The sequence below is a fragment of the Acyrthosiphon pisum genome, chromosome A1 (genome assembly GCF_005508785.2).
Source record: "Acyrthosiphon pisum isolate AL4f chromosome A1, pea_aphid_22Mar2018_4r6ur, whole genome shotgun sequence".
In the NCBI taxonomy this organism is placed as follows: Eukaryota; Metazoa; Arthropoda; class Insecta; order Hemiptera; family Aphididae; genus Acyrthosiphon; species Acyrthosiphon pisum.
The window spans coordinates 107,758,210-107,777,476 of NC_042494.1; the positions used below are offsets into that span (position 1 = coordinate 107,758,210).

General features: G+C 27.7%; 1 protein-coding gene across 1 annotated transcript in view; it reads left to right on the forward strand.

Moving 5' to 3' along the window:
• LOC115033550 (alkaline phosphatase, tissue-nonspecific isozyme-like) overlaps positions 1–15,471 on the forward strand; it is a 29,244-nt gene extending 13,773 nt beyond the window's left edge. The window contains exon 3 of the mRNA XM_029486313.1: positions 14,844–15,471. Coding sequence (XP_029342173.1) covers positions 14,844–15,037 — 194 coding nt within the window. The 3' untranslated portion in view covers positions 15,038–15,471. The remainder of the gene's footprint in view (positions 1–14,843) is intronic.
• The last annotated feature ends 3,796 nt before the right edge of the window (positions 15,472–19,267 follow it).

Genomic DNA, 19,267 nt, shown 5'->3' on the forward strand with positions numbered 1-19,267 from the left:
AATTATAATTTAAATACCCATGTACAGTATATAAACACTTTTAAAACCTTACAATTTATTAATCTTATTACGCAATTAAACATTTCATCATACTTGCATTCTTTTTTTTTTATTTGAATTAATTGTTGCATATTAATTAGTAATTACTATGATCTACTGTAAAATTAATAACATTCTTTTTTACTCTTATTCTTAAAATATATCATTGACAATTTCTATGCAACTCTAAATTCTCATTTTAGTAATATAAATATTTATGATTTCTGAATTGAGAAAAATAATATGTTTTACAATTAAAATTAAAAATTGATACCTACCTATGTGGATACATTCATATAATTACCAATTGAATATTATGTTTACTAAATTATTTAGCAATTTAAAATTAAAATAAACCGTTGGTACTTGGTAAATGTAATAATTGGAATGTAATAAGTAGGTACCTATATTGAATTAAAAACAAATTTAAATACAAATCATATTATATTTTTTTTTCCAATTAGTAATTTCAAAATAATGTTACATGCACATTATGTAGGGTAAGGTAAAAAATAATGATCTAAAAGCCTTATATTTTGGATACTGCAACTATAATGCAGATATTATTAATAATATAATTAATATACATTTTGTTTATATTTTTTTTAATATTTAATGTTCAAATAATTTATTACAATAATCATATGTAAGACGTAGGTACAGAACATTCACGTACCACATGCCAGTTAATTAATGTGTGTTTTTATGATTTGAGATTATTTTTAATAATATTATATTATTGAGTAGTGTGTATAACGTGAGTACAATTAATAAAATTAAATTGCTTACTATTTTAGTATTTACTAATTATAATTTTCTCCTCTAAATCAGCCTATTTTTAATTTTTTGTACAAATACTAAAACTAAAAAAAAAATCCTTAAAATAATAATAATAATTAATAGCATTGTGATATTATAATAAGTAATAATACCTGTATTGAAAATAGGCCCGTAGTCACGGAGGGCAAGGTGGAGCATTTTTGCTATAACCAAAATTTGGTTAGTCTCACTTGAATATTATTTATTTAGCTACGGGCCTGATTTAAAAGTTTGATTTACGCATTTAACCACCACAGTACCAAACTATAATTGTTATTGTATCTAAATACAAAATAAACATACATCAGGGGCGTGCTCACGGTGCGGGGTGAGGGCGACATACTTCTCACTTTGGCTTATTTTTTCCATATAAAATATATGATAAAGCAATGAAAGTATACTTACTACCATATAACGTGGTTTGAGAGTAATCAAAACTAATCCCCCCCTTTCAAAAAAGCTGAGTACACCACTGACATAGGTTGTAGTAGTGAAATAATTTAATCGAAATAGCAGTCCAGAAAGCGTTTGTATATATAGGTAGCTCTAGAAATATATTACAACACGAAAATGTCATAATAACCGCAATATAGGCTGGTTATCTGGTCTCTGTGATTGTAGGTCGTTGTGGGATAGAAAGAAAAATACGATAGGTAATCAGATTGTAATATATATATAAGAGGTTACCATATGGATTTAACCATGTGTAATAATACGAGTACCACCATGAGTACCTCTGAGCCAGATAATATTGTTAAAACGAGATTATGGCCAATAAATTGTGAATTTATTAACTTTGCTAAATAACAATGAAACAAAGATTATTTTATTATCGATTATCGATTCACCGTCCTAGCTACAAACGAATAATAATAATAATATAAATTTACCTCTACAGTTAGTACCTAAAGTTGGGTTGTCTCGACATTATTTAGAATTGGAATTGTTTTGGAATATCCGAAAAGAGATGGACGTCTGACACACAGTAATAGAATATCTAGTGTTTTTTTTTATATATTTAACGAAAAGATATCAATTTCGACTTCGTTTAAGAAGGTCTGTGTATATAATATAATATAATAATGTGAATGTGAATTAACTTTAAAGTTAATGGACTCTGGTGACCATGTGGTTTTTATGTAATTTCAGCTAGGGTATTTTTGTTACGACGACAAGAACATTTGGCATTTAAATATTTGAATAGGAAATGTTGGTTAAAACGTTTTCAACGGGAATATTTCAGCTATTGTACAAACAACTCTTGGTTTTGCGTTTTTTACTTCTTTTAATGCGGGCTGTGTGCTATCTTTTAGTAGTCCATACTGATTTCTACATAAGTATGACGGTTTTAATTTACTGAGGTTGAATAATGTCGGCAAGCTAATTATATTATGTTATATAGGCTGTAGCAAATATAGTAGTCAGGTATATAATATTTTATTATGATGTTTACAAAAGACTTAGACACGAGCTTAAGATACGTGTCGGTTTGAAGTTGTTCGTAGGCCGCATAATTCCGTTTTAATGACAATACGCATGTTTTATAATAACTCGCTCTTGAATGATGTTTACAATAATTTGGTTTACCGTTAAGTTTCCATATTTCGCTACCAACGACTCTGATAGTCATATCTACGTTCGTGTCATGACATAGATGATTCTCTTCAGGTCCATTCGCCTGTACTTTTCTCGATGTTAAAATAATATTAAATACGTTATAATAATTGAATATATGAATATGTATATTATTATTACCTATAAGATGTATTTTAGGTTTCTAGAAGTTTGTTTAGAACACCACGTATACCTCTGTTGTGTCCGCCCGTCCATTAGTAAGTTACCAGTATATAGTTACGATTGTTGATATTAATAGAATATAGATAATATGTATTTATTGTCCATAGTCGCTGTACATATTAAATTGTACATGCAATTATAATTCGTGTTTTGTTAAAATACGTTTAGAACGAGCTTCGAAGAGTGAACTTTCCTATTTTGCTTTATATTATGTATGTCATTTTTATTTATATAGTTTTCATTAATTTCAGTTCAAGAAGCCGGACGAGATATTATAAGAACAGGTGTGAGGATTTTTTTTTTGTCTTCCCAATCACGATTCGGTATTGTCATGGTGTACTATTCTGATATCAATCTGAAAAGCAACTATAATTCACATTAAATCACATTAATTTAAAATCACATTATAAAATAAAACGAATTGTGGAAGGTGTTTGGTTAACCTTGCTGATATTCTATCAACATTCTATTTTTGTCTTTCGGTAGGTAGTTGATCATCATGCTTAGAGAGAAATTGAAAAATTATTTCTTCGAAATAATATCATTCAGACACTATCTCCGATCTTTAAAAGTACTTTTTGTATAGGTGGGTACTTCAATATTTCTTTACTCTTTTTATACTAGATAGAGTGTTTAGAGAAAAAGAAAAATCTATATTCTATATAAATTCAAGTTCAGTTTTTTTTTGACTTGGATATGCTCCGAAACAATATCCGACGGATTCAAACGGTTTTTTTTTTTTAATTTAATAGAACATTATGGAGCAGGCCATAAGTATAGTTTTAGACACCCAACTCCTGGTCACATATAACAATTTGGAAATCTGTTAAATTTTTCATGTATGAAAACAACTTGTGTTTTTTTTTTAAATGCAGTATAATAGTATTGTAAAATTCTATAGTTAAGTGGGTTTGTGTACGAGTATAATAATTAATTACGTAAAAATATACACCTGCAGTTTGAATATCCGAGACGTTTAATATTGATATCTGATGGTAATATTAAAAATGAACTTATCTTCTATATTGGCCCACTTCTGTGGACAACGACTGATCGTGATTCACAGTGGTGGATCCAGGGGAGGGAAAATAAGACATTTGCCCCCCCCCCCCTATCACCGTAGTTTTCCTTTGTTTTACACTGTGTTTAGCCAATTTTGAAACTAATTTTGGAAATTTTTGTACTTTTGCCCCCCCCCCCATGCCCCTCCCAAAATTAAGCCCTGGATCCGCCACTGTTGATTCGTATATTGTAAACGTCAGGTTACCGGGCACACAGACTACCTACTGGGTCACACTAAGTATTTTAATACACTTAGAAACATTATTGAATATCAAATTATAGAAAATTGTTCAAGTCACTATATGCATACTAACAAGGACGGGTGAGAAGTATTCTTGTCCTTATTGTAGGTTTGTTTAATAAACTTCCACGAATCACTGTATGATTTGAATATTTTGTAATGGTAAATAAAATAAAACTGATCAAAATAGAAGTGTTGATTGGTACTGTATTTTATATTACTATAACAGACAATAATTTACTAAAAAAAAGGTAGCCATTTATGCACTTGATGGGCCTTTTATGGTTTATTATTTTGATCAATATAGTCAATGGAGTGTGGAATGCACCTATATAATCTGTGCGGTCAAAAGACTCATGGTCTGTAAAAAAAAGTGTAATTAGTCAGTATATTATGATTGTGAGTAATTGATTGATTGGATTGTTTGGTAGTGACTGTGTTAGGCTATTATGTTTCTTTATTTCAATACAATATAGTAGTTAAAATATACTAGTAAGTATAGGTATAAATTGTATTATTGATATTGACTGAAGTTTCAACAATAAAATATTCCATAACATAACCTATCAAGTTAGAGCAACAAATTATTAAAATATAATATTAAAATGAAAATTTTGTTTATACAATTGAAAAGTTTTAGTCAAACTGAAAAACTTGTATGGAATAGTTGGTTTTAATAAACTCTTATGGTACTAATTGGAAATCATTTTTTATTTTTTTAGTTAAACAGCAGCTGCTAAAAATTGTATGACGATTAAATGAGTTTTAAATTATTTACGACTGTGATTAAAGATGAATTTGTTTTTTTTTTTTTAAAAAAAAGCAGAATATGAGGCCGAATAATTTTCTTATCCTTAGTTTGTTTTTAATTAAGCAACAGCATGTTGCTAGGTTAGGTTATATAATATTAATTTCAAAAATTGTAGTGATATTTTGTTTTCAAGTGGGATTATTCAAATTATTTGCTAAGGAATTCACAATTAATTATTATCTTTTTATTATTTATTTTTAATGTAATATTTTATTTTAATCAAAATATCAAATAAAATAATATACATTTTATGGATCTCCTAAGTTTCCACACAAAATCTAATCTAATAAAATATTGAATTTTTGTTATATTGTATAAAATTGTATTTATATATATATATATATATATAAAAAAAATAATAATTATATTGAAAGTAATTTTATAACTCTAAGTACATACTAGCTTATAAACCCAGTGTTGTTTTGCATTTATTATAATTATCTATTTTTATTTTATGTTATAAAAGTGTTCTCAATAATATCTCACCCTAATGCTGTGTTATAACTTTTAAGCACTGATAAAATAATGTTTCCCAAAATATATTTTATGTTTATCAACATAGTTACTAATATTTTTTTTCTTTGAAAAGATATCAAAATAATAAAATAGCAAAAATCCTATAAACGAAGTTATAGCACGATAAAATATGTACTTATGTACTTCATGTTTTGCATCATATTGAAAAAATTATATACATTTTTATAATAGTTCAAAAATATACCCACACATTTAAGATAATACAGTTCTATTAAAACATTTTAAATATACGTATATTATGTTATATTGTCGTATACGCCGCGGCTGATCTTCCCTGAATGGCCCACATTTGTCTAGTCCTATCACTTATATATTACCGCTTAACTTAGTTACAATGTTGCTGCATCTGCTAAAACTTACCGACTAAGACTTAATACTAAACACTGTTACAAATTTCATACATGTTTGGTTAACCTAGTTAATAGTTTTAATATTAATAATGTTTATGTTTATAATACGATACGACAATTGTTACCATGAAAACTGATAAGACAGCTTTATGTTTTCTATATAGATCTCAATTCACATTTATCGCGGCTGCAATATTTGTTACTTGTGAATTTATCGTCAGAATGAATAATTGATATCAAATGATCTGATACAAAACGGGGTAATAAGTGTTTTCTATTCTATTAAGGCCTCTTTCTACGCCACGAAATTTATTTTACAAATTCTACACTGTGTGTGCAATTCAATTTAGTAATGTTTTCCCAACATTTGCCATAGAATAAAACCAAAAATACATATGTTAATTTTTCGAATGCAGAAAACTATTCAAACGAATCATTAAACCCAAAAATTATTATGGTTGAATTTTCAAATGTTGTTAATTACTTTAAATGATTTCTAGTAGGTATCATATTAATTTTCGAGGATCTTTTTCATATATCATTGAGAATTCGGAGATCCGTCCAAAATTAAGGATTCAATAAGTGTATCTTGAAGTCTCAGAATCCGTTTTGCAAGTCCGATGTGCAAATTAGAGCTGCACTTAGTCTTGTACCTAAAGACGACTAAATAAAACTAATTTAACAAACTATTGGACTCAGCAATTAATTCACAGACTAAAAGACATTTTAACACCATTGAAAAATTATTTAGAAGATTGAATAAATCGAAGAGGACCAGTAATATTTCTAGTAACAAAATTATTTTTTTTTGTATACCTATTTGAAGAAAAAATATATATCCCCTAAACCGTCTTAACCAACAATTCTGTTAAATGAGGGCATAATGTCTTTGTATCCATTTAGAACTCGTCACATCCATCCATATGGAAATGTGTATATTAATTCAAAAATAAACAGCCATGGGTTTACAACGAATACTAGGAGTCAACAGAAAATACAAAGACCGCACAAAATTAATTCTAAAAATATGTGACGATTATGAAAATATAATTTAAGTAGACTTTAATAGGAAGGCCAATAATATCTAACGATACCTATTTCGTAAATTAATTTATACTGTTTCAAGTATTATAAAATACTATTTATATTATATAATTCCTGGTATCAAAATGATACAAAAACTTTTTAGGTTTTCATACTATATATATTATATTGAATAGTGTGATATATTTATTTCTCTTGACTATGGTTTTTCATTTAACTTCCTTTAACCTTCATTTGACGCAGTATTATTTTTCAATCTAAATTATTTCCGTAAAACGATTCAACAAAAACAACGAATGAGTTTGACCTAACATAACACGTTTCTCCCCTTCCCGATCACTGTAGAACTGTAGACAGATATAATGTATTGTTTCTTTTATGAAGGAAACATTGAAAAATCATATCCAGCTTGTATACACCAAATAATTTTCAAAAATGTCGATACATTCTTAACCATTTTGTATTCAAACCGAATACGGAATAATAATTCTGTAAAATTCAAAAAATAAAAATAACATCGTTTTAAATTTAAATGTATTGAAACAGTGGAAACATGGATGATCATAGAACATATTAAAAACTTGGGTTTACTCAAATAACCTTGATCCTCGTACGATTTTATAGGAAGCGCTTTTATTTAATGTCACATTTGTACAAAAAGTGTTTTAGAACTATTAACCAACCAAAGATTGAAAAGTTGAAACTAAATTTGCTGTACTCTTTTTAATCAAAAATTAAATTTGAATAAAATTAACATTGGAATTATTTTCATACAAGTATCATGCAACACTCATAAAAAAGTGGTGAAAATAAATTTTTAATAAATGAGAATCATAATATTATATCACTCATCTCGTTTAGTTTTAATTCGTCACCTAATACGGTTTAGTTTAATATAATAACTAAACGTATCTAAAAGTGAATTCTATTGTCCATGTTGTTAACTTTTAAAATTAATTTATTGCGGTATTCTAAATTTAGCGTGGAAAACAATTTTTGAATTGAAAGAGTTACAAAGAAACTTTTTGGATCAAGCAGCGACGAAAAGCGTAAGGTTTCTGAGTCCTAAATAAATAAACCATTATAGTGTCGACTGTATAACATAACACTATAACAGAATAGTAAAATATTATCGAATACCATCACACGCGTCATGCCAAATTATAAACAATGCAAAATATCTGGGTTCAAAGACTATTGTGGTTGAAAGAACAATCGTATTTATACAATATTGGTACCGTGAACGAAATAATTTTGATAAAATATCGAATATTATCAAACGATCAGAATAATATGGTAAGAACCTACTTTTGAATAAAGATTCGTTTGAAGTATTTGAAATTCTTTCCGAATAAATGTACATTGTACAATCCTGAGTTAGAACCTATGATTGATCCCACCCTCTCAGAATATAATGATTTCGAATAGATCAGAAAAAGAAAAACCTAGTAGTTGGGGCACAATTTGTTTATACCTGGATATCGTTCAAAATTTTTTTAGTTTTTTCCTCCATAAATGTCAATACATTTTATTTTTTCGTTTAAAAAAGCATAAACATTAAATACAAGGATCCTGATATATTCTTATAATAGAAGTTAAAAAATATTAAAAATACATAGGCACAATTTTTTTATATAAGCTTTTAAAGTTACAATGTTGACAAAATTTATCAAATTTATCAAATTTAAAATTAAAAATGATATTTAGTTAAACATTTATAAAATATTCAACTTTTATAGCTAAGGATTGAAAATTTAAAATAAGGTTCCACGTAAGTAGTTAATTCTGTAACCAAAAAATCTAAAAAAAACATAAAAACACGGATATTTTTTAATATTAAAGTTGATTTATGTTCAAATTTGGACGAAATTAGATATTTAAACAAAAAAAAACAATTTTAGTTTTATGATCTATTTCAAAAATATTATTCGTGGATTCTTGAAACTTCTAAAGTAAATTATTATGTACAAATATGATAATAAACAAATAATAATAATTCAACTTAATCGGCTATCGTATTAATAAGAACAATATAAATATAATATAAAATATCTAAGGTTGACAAACCGTCTCCGATCGAATTCCATTTTCGCATACAATGCTATCATATCATTAAATTCAAATTAAACACCATCCATTACGTCGCCCACTTGTAACCTAGTGTACACCAGAGCGACATCCACTTACCCGCTTTTTTTCTTGTATGTCATAATTTTTTGGAGCTTTAAAAAATATTCAATTTTCTAATGGAGCATGTTTTTAAAATTATCAGTAAAATTCAAAAACATAGGAAAAAATAAAAATAAAGAGATATTTTATCATTTAACAAGTAGTAACATAATTTATTAACTAGGTTAAGTTAGGAAATACTTTGGAGGGGGGCTTCAGGAATTTTTAAGAGGGCTAAGACCGGTGTCACGTAATTTGTTAGAAAATGCATAATATTATGTTTGAATGAATTTTTTTTCGAAAACTTATAACTTATAAGAATATAATATATGGCTATTGATTGTACTGACAGTTAGACCGTTATAACAAAATATCAAAATGTCCATAAAATGTGTTGTAAAATTAATATCAGCTATTGACTATTATAGAGGCATAGAGCCGATGACTTTAATCTACTATTGTACTAATTTACTATTGTAAACGTAATCTCAATATTATGGGTTTCTGGCTTCTGCAACATGTGTCTGGGCACTGAAAAGGTTAATGCTGTATAATATATTATAGACGTATATGTATATTTCCGACTGTTAGACTGTCAGAAAACCAAAATATCGAAATAACTAATATTTACTATAAAAGAGAAAAACATTTTAGTAATATGAATATAAATATGAATTCATCTTTAGTAAAATTAATTTGCGTAAACGGGATGATGAAAATATTATGCACATTATATTATTGGATCTGTGTCAAAAAATGTGGTGTTACATTTTGATTCATTGCATATAAGTACATGACACTTTTTCAAAAAATTCAGAATGAGCACGAAAGTTTAATTGAACAATTTATCCAAAGCAGAATTTCAAAAAAAAAATTAAGGATTCTCAAAAACAACACTAAAAATAATAAAAAGTATTGGTTAAACATTTAAAAAGTGGGTAAATGAATGTCGCTTTGCTGTACAGTAGGTTACAAGTGAGACACTGCAAGGGTGGTGTTACATTTGAATTAAATTATATAAAATAATTGCATATGAAAAACTATTCTGTGCGAAGACCGTCTGTCAGCCTATAATATTACTAAGTGGGTAGCTAAAATGTATGATATTATTACTGTTATTTAAATTAATGAATTTTAATGTCAGGCTTTATAGTATCTACTACAGTAAGTTAAATTTATTTTTGACAAAAAAATTACATTTTAAAATGTCATTGTGCGTATAATATATAATAATACACTCTAAAAGTTTATCTACAAATAATATTTTTGAATTATTACAAAATAACTAAAATCGTCATTCTTGGTTTAATTTCGTCTAAATTAGAATTTAAAATATCTGTAACATAACCGTATTTATATACTTTTTAGATTTTTTGGTTACAGCATGAACTATTTATGATTATCTTTTTACATTTTAAATCCTTAGATATAAAATTTGAAAATTGTATACATTTTTAACTACTTATAAAATCATTTTTCAATTCGATACATTTTGTCAAAATTAGAACTTTAAATGCTTATAAAAAGAATATGAATATTTTTGAACTGCTATTGTAACAATATATCCAGTGCCTTGTATTAACTTTCACTTTTTTGACCCAACAAATAAAATTATATTGACATTATATTTATAGGGACAAAAAAAATTAAATTAAAATTGACAATGTCCATAAACAGCACAAAATATTTTGAAAATTTTATCAAGTTTAGAAATATATAAAAAAAACATACGGTTTAAAGTATCTACGGTTATTCGTTTTTGAATTACAGCAAAATAAGTAAACACGAGAAATCCAGTGAAGAATCCAATTTTGTAAAAATATGAACTTCAAACGCTCATAAAAATTTAATTTGACGTTACGGTAGAGATTTTTTTTATGTTAATGCTAGAAGAACAAATGAGAAATCTCGTATCAAATTTTCAAATTTTAGATTTATAAAGACATTTTTTTATAAATTTATGAATTTTATAATTTTTACGTATTTTGTTAAATATGTTAAAAAAAATTTGACTTAGTATTTTTAATATATTTTTCAACTGCCATCGTATCAAGATGGTATATAAGGAACCTAATAAAATTATAATGATATTTACATAAAAAAAAACTAAAAAAATATATTTTATTTTTTAAGAGACATCGCATACAATTTAAGCTTTTAACTTGAATATATATAAATCGATAGAATTATATTTGTAAATTTAATCAAATTAAATATTTCACATAAATATGTTTATTTTTTTTAACAATACATTATTTTATTCAAACATTAATTTTCGAACACTTGATTTTCTCAAAAATACAACCCTTTGCCTCCAAGCCTCCCATCCTATAATTTATGCTTATGCCTGCCAACTAATTTTCTTTTTATAAAACAAATTTTAACTTGTAAATTAAATAAAATAAATTAAGAAAATAAGTTTAAACTTTACTTAAATTTGTCAATATTATTATACTTTTATGAAAAAAAATTTTACCCAGTTTGTAATAATTGACAATCATTGTTATGGTCTGTTTCGTCAATAACATCCCGTTCAATAAATCCATTAAATACTATATCATCAATAATTTCCTGTTTGATGATTGGATTAAATACTTGATCATTACATCTAGTAAGTGGGATTGAACACACCTTAGCACTTTGTAATATATCATTATACCTAAAAAAAATTTGTGTTTTATTAATAGGTAGGTTGTTGAATATAACTTATGTATAATTTACATACAATGTAAAAATGTAATAATACATAAATTATTAAAACCCCTAGTCTTATAAAATAAAATTCTTTCAAAATATAGATTAAAACTACATCTTTTAATGCTACACTAATATTATAATGTATTTGCTCACTCGGATTTTATCACACAATCATTAATTGTTTGTCTTGATTCCATATTGAATCACCTATAATATCCTCCTTATTGTTTTTGAACTCTGTCAACATAAACCATTACAATTAAATAATACCCTTTATCAAAAATCTGACAGTTGGTTGTGGGAGGGGGTATAAGGTGTGCATTTGCGCCTATTTTTGTAAAACGTTTTCTGTAGACCGCCATAAATAAATTGAAAACACTGACATGTATTCAAATTCTAATATTGAGTCAGTATTTTGTATTTTGTATTCTTTTTACATTTTAAATACATTTTCACAAGTTCCTATATAATAATTTACCAACTACTCGTACAAAGGATAAATTGATAACAGTAAATAGTAATACATTATTACAGGGGTCTCCAACGTACGGGCCGTCATGGGTTTTTATTTGCCTGCCAAGCGTATTAATTTTTTGAAAATAATATATTTATTATATTATTTTCATTTAGTTTTTATTGTTTTTAATTTATTGAATTAATTAAATAAAATGAATTAATTTTTTTTTCTCTAGTGTTATTCGTAACAGCTTATAATAGTCATTTATACCTATATATTAAGTACTAACACTAACTTATAATTAGGGTTGGGATTTAAATGCAATGTAATCAGTAAAAAAAAGCATTCAAAATATCAAAAAAAGGCAGAAAAAGCATTTAATTTATATAAAAAAATTTACTAAAAAATTAAATAGTTCGTATATTTAACTAGTGTGTATTAATAAAAAATCACTATCATGTACCTACTTAGATAAACTGTCTTCAGTAAAACATTGACGGTTTGGACTTAAACTATTTTTGTACATAGAAAATGTAATCGGGGCGGACTGACGATCAATTTTGAATCTATAGTAGTATATAGGCATTATGAACATATTTAATCTATAGGTAGGTAGCATGGGTACTTTTATAAAATAATATGTTAAATTAACTGGCTGTACCAAATAGGTACTCGATTTAGTGATTTTGGTAAATATTGCCGTTAATAAAACCCATTAAAAATAATTAACAGCCGCAAATATTAATAATATTTGCTAATAATTAACAGTCTTCAGAAAACCTTATCGATTTGTACCGTTTATTGTCGTGTATAAAACTATTAAATCAATTGAAAATTAAACACAATAAAAGCATTTATAAGTGAAAAAGTCAAAAAGGCATTTATTAGTAAAAAAGGCAAAAAAAAAATACGTTTATCATTTTACATATTAAATGACACGCATTTTTATGTAAAAATTATTTCTCTATTATTATTAAAAAAAAAGGCTTTTGCCTTCAAATCCGAACTTTACTTATAATATAAAACTCGTTATGAAATAAGAAAAGTATATAAACAAATCTTATCGATTCTTCAATTACTTAACCGATCTATTCCTCTAAAAATGTTGGCCCACGATACCAAAGCGTATCTCAATTTTGGTCCACCGTAAAAAAAGGTTGGAGACCCCTGCATTATAATATTGTAATAAAAAAAATAGGATTTCTAGTTACATGTCTCACTGCTTACCTATTTATGTTTGTTATTCGTATTAGTTTATACATTCATGTCTCCACTGATCAATAGTAAAAATGAATCTATAATATTTCTCTTTTTATACATTGAATATTAGTATAAGTACAACGTGTTCTATTTTAATCAAATTTTCTTTAAACTTAGGTGGGCATTTGGGGCTTACTCCTGCTCCACAGTTGGTTGGCCGGATGGTTTTTAGTAACACCTGAAAATTAAAAATTGTAAAATATAAATTGTAATTATTTTTTGGTTGCCATGGAAATTATAGTGCACTGGCAAGAGATTTGTTTGTCCCAACCGGTGCAAAATGACATGTTCCTGGTTAATATAATAGGTACTATAATAATAATAATAATAATAATAATTAATAACGGACTATATTATATAAAATATGTGTTAGGTCTGTTTTTTATTTCACACCGGTTTGGGGGAACAGACTTCTAGTAGAAAACACAAAAATACCAAAAATGTTTTATTGTTTTGTTAGACACTCACCCCGCTAGGCTCTTGCTCCGCCTGACCTTACCTTAGAATACGTTGTTCCGAGAAATTTATTGTCGAGTGGAATAGGTTAGCCGGTTAGAATACAATTATAGACGTCGTAATAATAAAATGTATCGAATCTAATAAACAGTAAAAATGTGTGTACGAACGGGTCACGTAACTCGACTGACTGCGTGAAAACGTACTCGGTTAATATATCTGTGTCCAGACTTCGTTCTGTCACACCCGTAATTGAAATGTGTCAACTAAGAATAAATTGATAACTATACTAATGTATATCTTTATACTTAAATTACAGTGTATGTAAAAACCAATATATTTATATACTGAATATACCGGGTGTATTGTATACACTATTTCAACACTTGACCTTGAACAATATACCCATAGAAATGACACATACAGCGTGCTCCTTTTATCACTGAACACTCATTATTTCAAGAAGTGTAAATGTTTTTGATAATAATATTTTACATAGTTTGAGCTTACATAATATATTTATCTCATCCCTAACATTTCCCTAAGGGTACCTGGTACCTAGTCCGTGCTGTTGGCTCGATCAGGATGTCAGATAACTGCTTATTTTCGGTTATGCATTCTAGTGAAAACATCCCTTCATTGAAATTCTCACGAATGTAATGATCATCGAAATGTTTTGTTCACTTGTGGTATTCCGTGTTTTTTTCACTAGTTCGATTGTACGTGGGTTGTCCGCATAGTAAATATGTTCATCTCCGTGTATCCCCAGAAGATCACCGATAAGTAGCTTCAACCATAAGTAAGCCTGCAGTGGCGTATTTAGGTTTTTGTTTGGAGGGGTGTGTATGCATTTATCAAGGTAGTCACATGAGGGCACATGTGAATACATGTGTACTATATCAATTAACTTGTTTAAAGCATTAAAACTTTTTTTAAACATTGTCGATTGTTTATATATTTAGAGTATATATTTAGAGCACACTGTATGATAAGTAATAACATATACATATTACATAATACGTCATGAGTCCACGAGAATATTATAATAATAATATGACGTGTTTAAATTTCGGTCGGTGTATTTGTATTTATTTTTCGTTTCAGGTAAATCCACTGGACTAGTGACCAATACTCGGATTACTCATGCTACACCGTCGGCGTTATACGCGCACTCGCCTAGCCGATATTGGGAGGATGACGGAAAAGTTCCAATACCTTCAAGAAAATCGTGTAAGGACATTGCCCGCCAACTGGTGGAAGACGATCCAGGTCGATATATAAACGTGAGTTATTATTGATATTATTAATATTTTTCATTCTCATTCAACTCTCCTATTGATGTGGTTATAATAATATGGTTATATACACTCTGAGGCGATGGCGTGAAAAACATCAGTGGCTGTATTCACACGCGACAAATACGTTTACGTTTTAAAATGCATGTTATGTACCTAGTGGTTGGGTCAGTGATCTGACTCCGTATACCTGAGACCTTAATTTTAACTTTGCAACATCATATTTTCCATTATATTTGAAATACAAATTTAGATGACGGTTATTCCTTGATGTAAGTGCTAACTCGTAGCCACCGCGTGGGTTATTAATCCGAAAACATTATTGTTTTTGTCCGATAGTACTCAGGCCTCGTTGATCGGAGGAGCATCGGTTTGGTATTAAAATAAATACGAGAACTTGTACTAAAAATTATTTAAATAGATTTTTGATATCTAAATTTGCCAATGTTTTATGATTTTTTTAAAAAAATGAAAATTTGTTACAAACTTTAAATGCAAATAATAATTTGAAATTGAAAATAAATTTCAAAAACCTGTTCCAATAATTTTTAGTACAACTTCTCGTATTTATTATTATACCAAAACCATGTTTCTACAGCCAACGAGGTCTGAATACTACTGGACAAAATACTACTGGACAAAAAAAAACATGTTTTTAAGTTGGATTTTTTTTTTTTTTTACTGCGACTCTCAAGTATTCTGAATTCCTGTGTTCATTAACTATTTTTCATAAACATTCACTTTTACCTCAGTTAAAGAAATTTAGCAAACACACTTTTGTCTAGATGAATTTAAATTATTCGTAGATACTAGATATAATACTCTTGTGAGTTGGGAACTGATTATAAATAAAAATATAATAAATACGTAAAATAGCATGTTGTGAACTATGGTGGCTACTACAAGATCTTAGGGTATCCTCCATGACGATATTTGTATAAAACCCTTTCAGTGGCGTCACATATTTTTCAATGGGGGACGGGAGTAAATTAAAAAAAATATATATTATATTATATTATAAGCATAATATCAACAAAAATATTTTATTCATTTTTATATAATATTATCTATACGTACCTATAGTAAAAAAATACCAAGAGATACACCTAACTTACCTCGTATTTATTAACCTGTATTGATTTTTAATAGTGAACCTGTATCCAAGTAAAATAGCCAGAATAGTAAATTAATATTTCTTGCCTTAAATGAAACACATTAATATTATTTATAAAAGATGACTTTGAGTTTTTCGAGTTCTCTGAACACAAAATCACTAAAAATAAAAGCAGTTGATGAGTTATTTCTTCTCTATTATTGTCTCTGACGCTTTGATTTATAGACGCTACTTGTAAGTATAAAATAAAATCCTTTTCAAGATTCTATTAAAAACAGTTTGTCAGCAGAAACAAAATATTTTGAAAGAAATGTTATATACCTATTATAAAAAAAGAAAACTTTTAAGATGTTCTATTCACATTCCACAAGTGGCGTACTAACAAGTAGTAACAATAATACTGTTCACCCGGTGTTTGAAGTTTTTGTTAGTGAATATCATTCTTTACTTACCTACATAGATCCAAACCACCTGAAACAATTTTGCAATTTTGTGTTTAATTTAACAAAAATAAAATATTTTACCATAAATAATAGTTTCAAATAAACCACAAAAAGACTATGCAATATGTATTAGCATAACTGCAGGCTATTTGTAAGTTCCTTAGGATACATGACAGTGAGAACATTTCAAACTTTTCATAGATTGAAGCATCCGAAACAAAAATGTATCGACAACGAATTTTGATCCATTTGACAGGGTTGAGAATCATAAAGTCATATCTATATTCTAATAAAAAATATCTAAAGTTGTCTTAAAGAAAAATTATAACTTTTTGAAAACTTTTTAATTTTATTAAAGTATGTGAACTATAATAATACAGGTAATCATCAATATTATATGCAAATATGTACATTTTTACACAATAAAGGGAGTGAACCCCTGACTATAATATACGACGTATTCCCGGAAAAAGTCAAAATGAAAAATTATAATAAAGTTTTATATTCATAATAAGTTTGAAGATAAGGTATGACTTATTTTTTTTTTTTTTATTATTATTATTGATTATGAATAAACAATTCAGCTTTGGTGACTGCCGACTGGGTCATTATATTAACCATACATATTTTAACATAAATATATAAATACAATGAAATATGAATTAAGTTTTCAAAATGGAAATATTAAGAATATGAACCTATAATGTTTCACCAATACGATATTAAATAATATAACATTGATATATCATACATAGATGTTTTATTCAATAGACATGGACTTAGAGTATGATTACAAATTTACAATAAGGTTCATTTTTTGTACGGTAAGATAATAATGGTGATAATATAATGGTATATAAACGATAATATTTTGTTTATATAATTCAGGAAGCAAATGCAATTTTTGTAAAACGAATAAATTGTAATAAGACATCCATTGAAATTCATAAACCATGATTTTTTTATTCAACAAATGTATATAAATTGTATTATATCTATCAATTGTTTCATATTACATGACAAACTTTATGCTTGGGATGTAATATTAGTAAAATTGTATGAATTATTAGATTTTATCAACGTATAAAAAAATATTAAAAGCCTTGTTGTAATGGAGGAGGGAAACATAAAATTTTAAATACATTTTCGAATTCAAAGTTCAATATTTCTTTGGCCATTTTCAACTTTCTTAATGATACATGCATAATGCATATAATACTGCATAAACAAAATGGCCTAATAATCTAAAATAAACAAAAGTTTCATAAGACGGTATTTAAAGAAAATAATAAAGACTTAATGTTCCATTTCTTAGAAGTTTAAATAATTTAAACCATTATTATTTCGCAATTTAATTATACAATTCTAAAGGTGTAACGGTTAATAGTTAATTGTTACAAATTATATTTTTCAATTTAAAAAAAAAACGTTGACTTATAAAAGAAAAAAATGCTTCTTGCGTTGGCATTCAGCGGGCAGTCTAGGACTATGTGCTTGATTAAGAGCGGTTCGTTGCATTGGCTGCAGAGAGGATGTTCTTCGTGTTTTATGATGTGTATGTGGGTGAGGTTGGTATGGCCGATTCTTGTTCTTATGTTGATGATTTCGAAACATCTAGAGATATTAGGCTGAGAATGCCATTTGGTAATTTTCTTTTTAATTGATTTTAATTTGTTTGACGTTGATATTTCATCCCAGGATGTTTGCCACATATTGGTAGTGTGTATTTACGATTATTTTTATATCTTGGTAAGGAAGAGTAGTAATGGATGTAAACGAGGTCGAGGTGATTGCCTCATTTGCCAGTGTATCCGCTTTTTCATATCCTGGAATGCCTGTGTGAGAGGGGACCTACATGAATTCAATCACTTTTTGGGACGTGGAGATGATGTTATGAATTTGTAGAATATCTCATTAGGGGGGTTGGGTGCTTCAATGGCTAGAAAGGCGCTTGGTGAGTCAATGGTTATTAGAATGTTATTTGCGGACGTTGAATTTGCGAATAATAGTGCTTCTTTGATGGCTTGAGTTTCCGCTGTGAAGATGATGGCTTCAGGAAGTAGTTTGAAACATTTTGTGGTACTGCTTGTGCAGTAAGCAAATCCTACTCCGACACTGGTTTTGGAAGCATCAGTATAAATATGTTTGAAGTCTTGGAATTCGATGTGTAAAATTTCGTTGAAGATTGCTGTGATTGTTGCATGTGGAGTGCCGTTCTTTTTGGAATGGAATTGGTTCACCAATGAACGTTGAAAAAATCATGGACACATACATCAAACTGTGCAGTAATTCAAACTGCCTTATCAACACAGACACCTTTTCTCCGTTTACAACAACTCCCTTATGGCAATGGTCCCCTAAAATTAATATCAATATTATATTATGTTATAGGTTAGATCTAATACATATTATTTAGTTTCTTAAAAATCTTAGACACTCTGCAATTTATAGAAATATATTTAACTAGCTGATCCCATGCACTTCGTTACCCGTTAAATGTACCAACTCTATATGACTCAAACTTTGTTCAATTCGTTATTTAATATTCGGTGTATGGTGTTCAAAATTTATCTTAACTTTTCCGTTTCCCGGAATAAAAATTCTGATTCGCAGCAGTATATTATCAGGTAGGCAATCTACCTGCGGTAGATCGCGGATCCCGTGCTGTTTGTATGT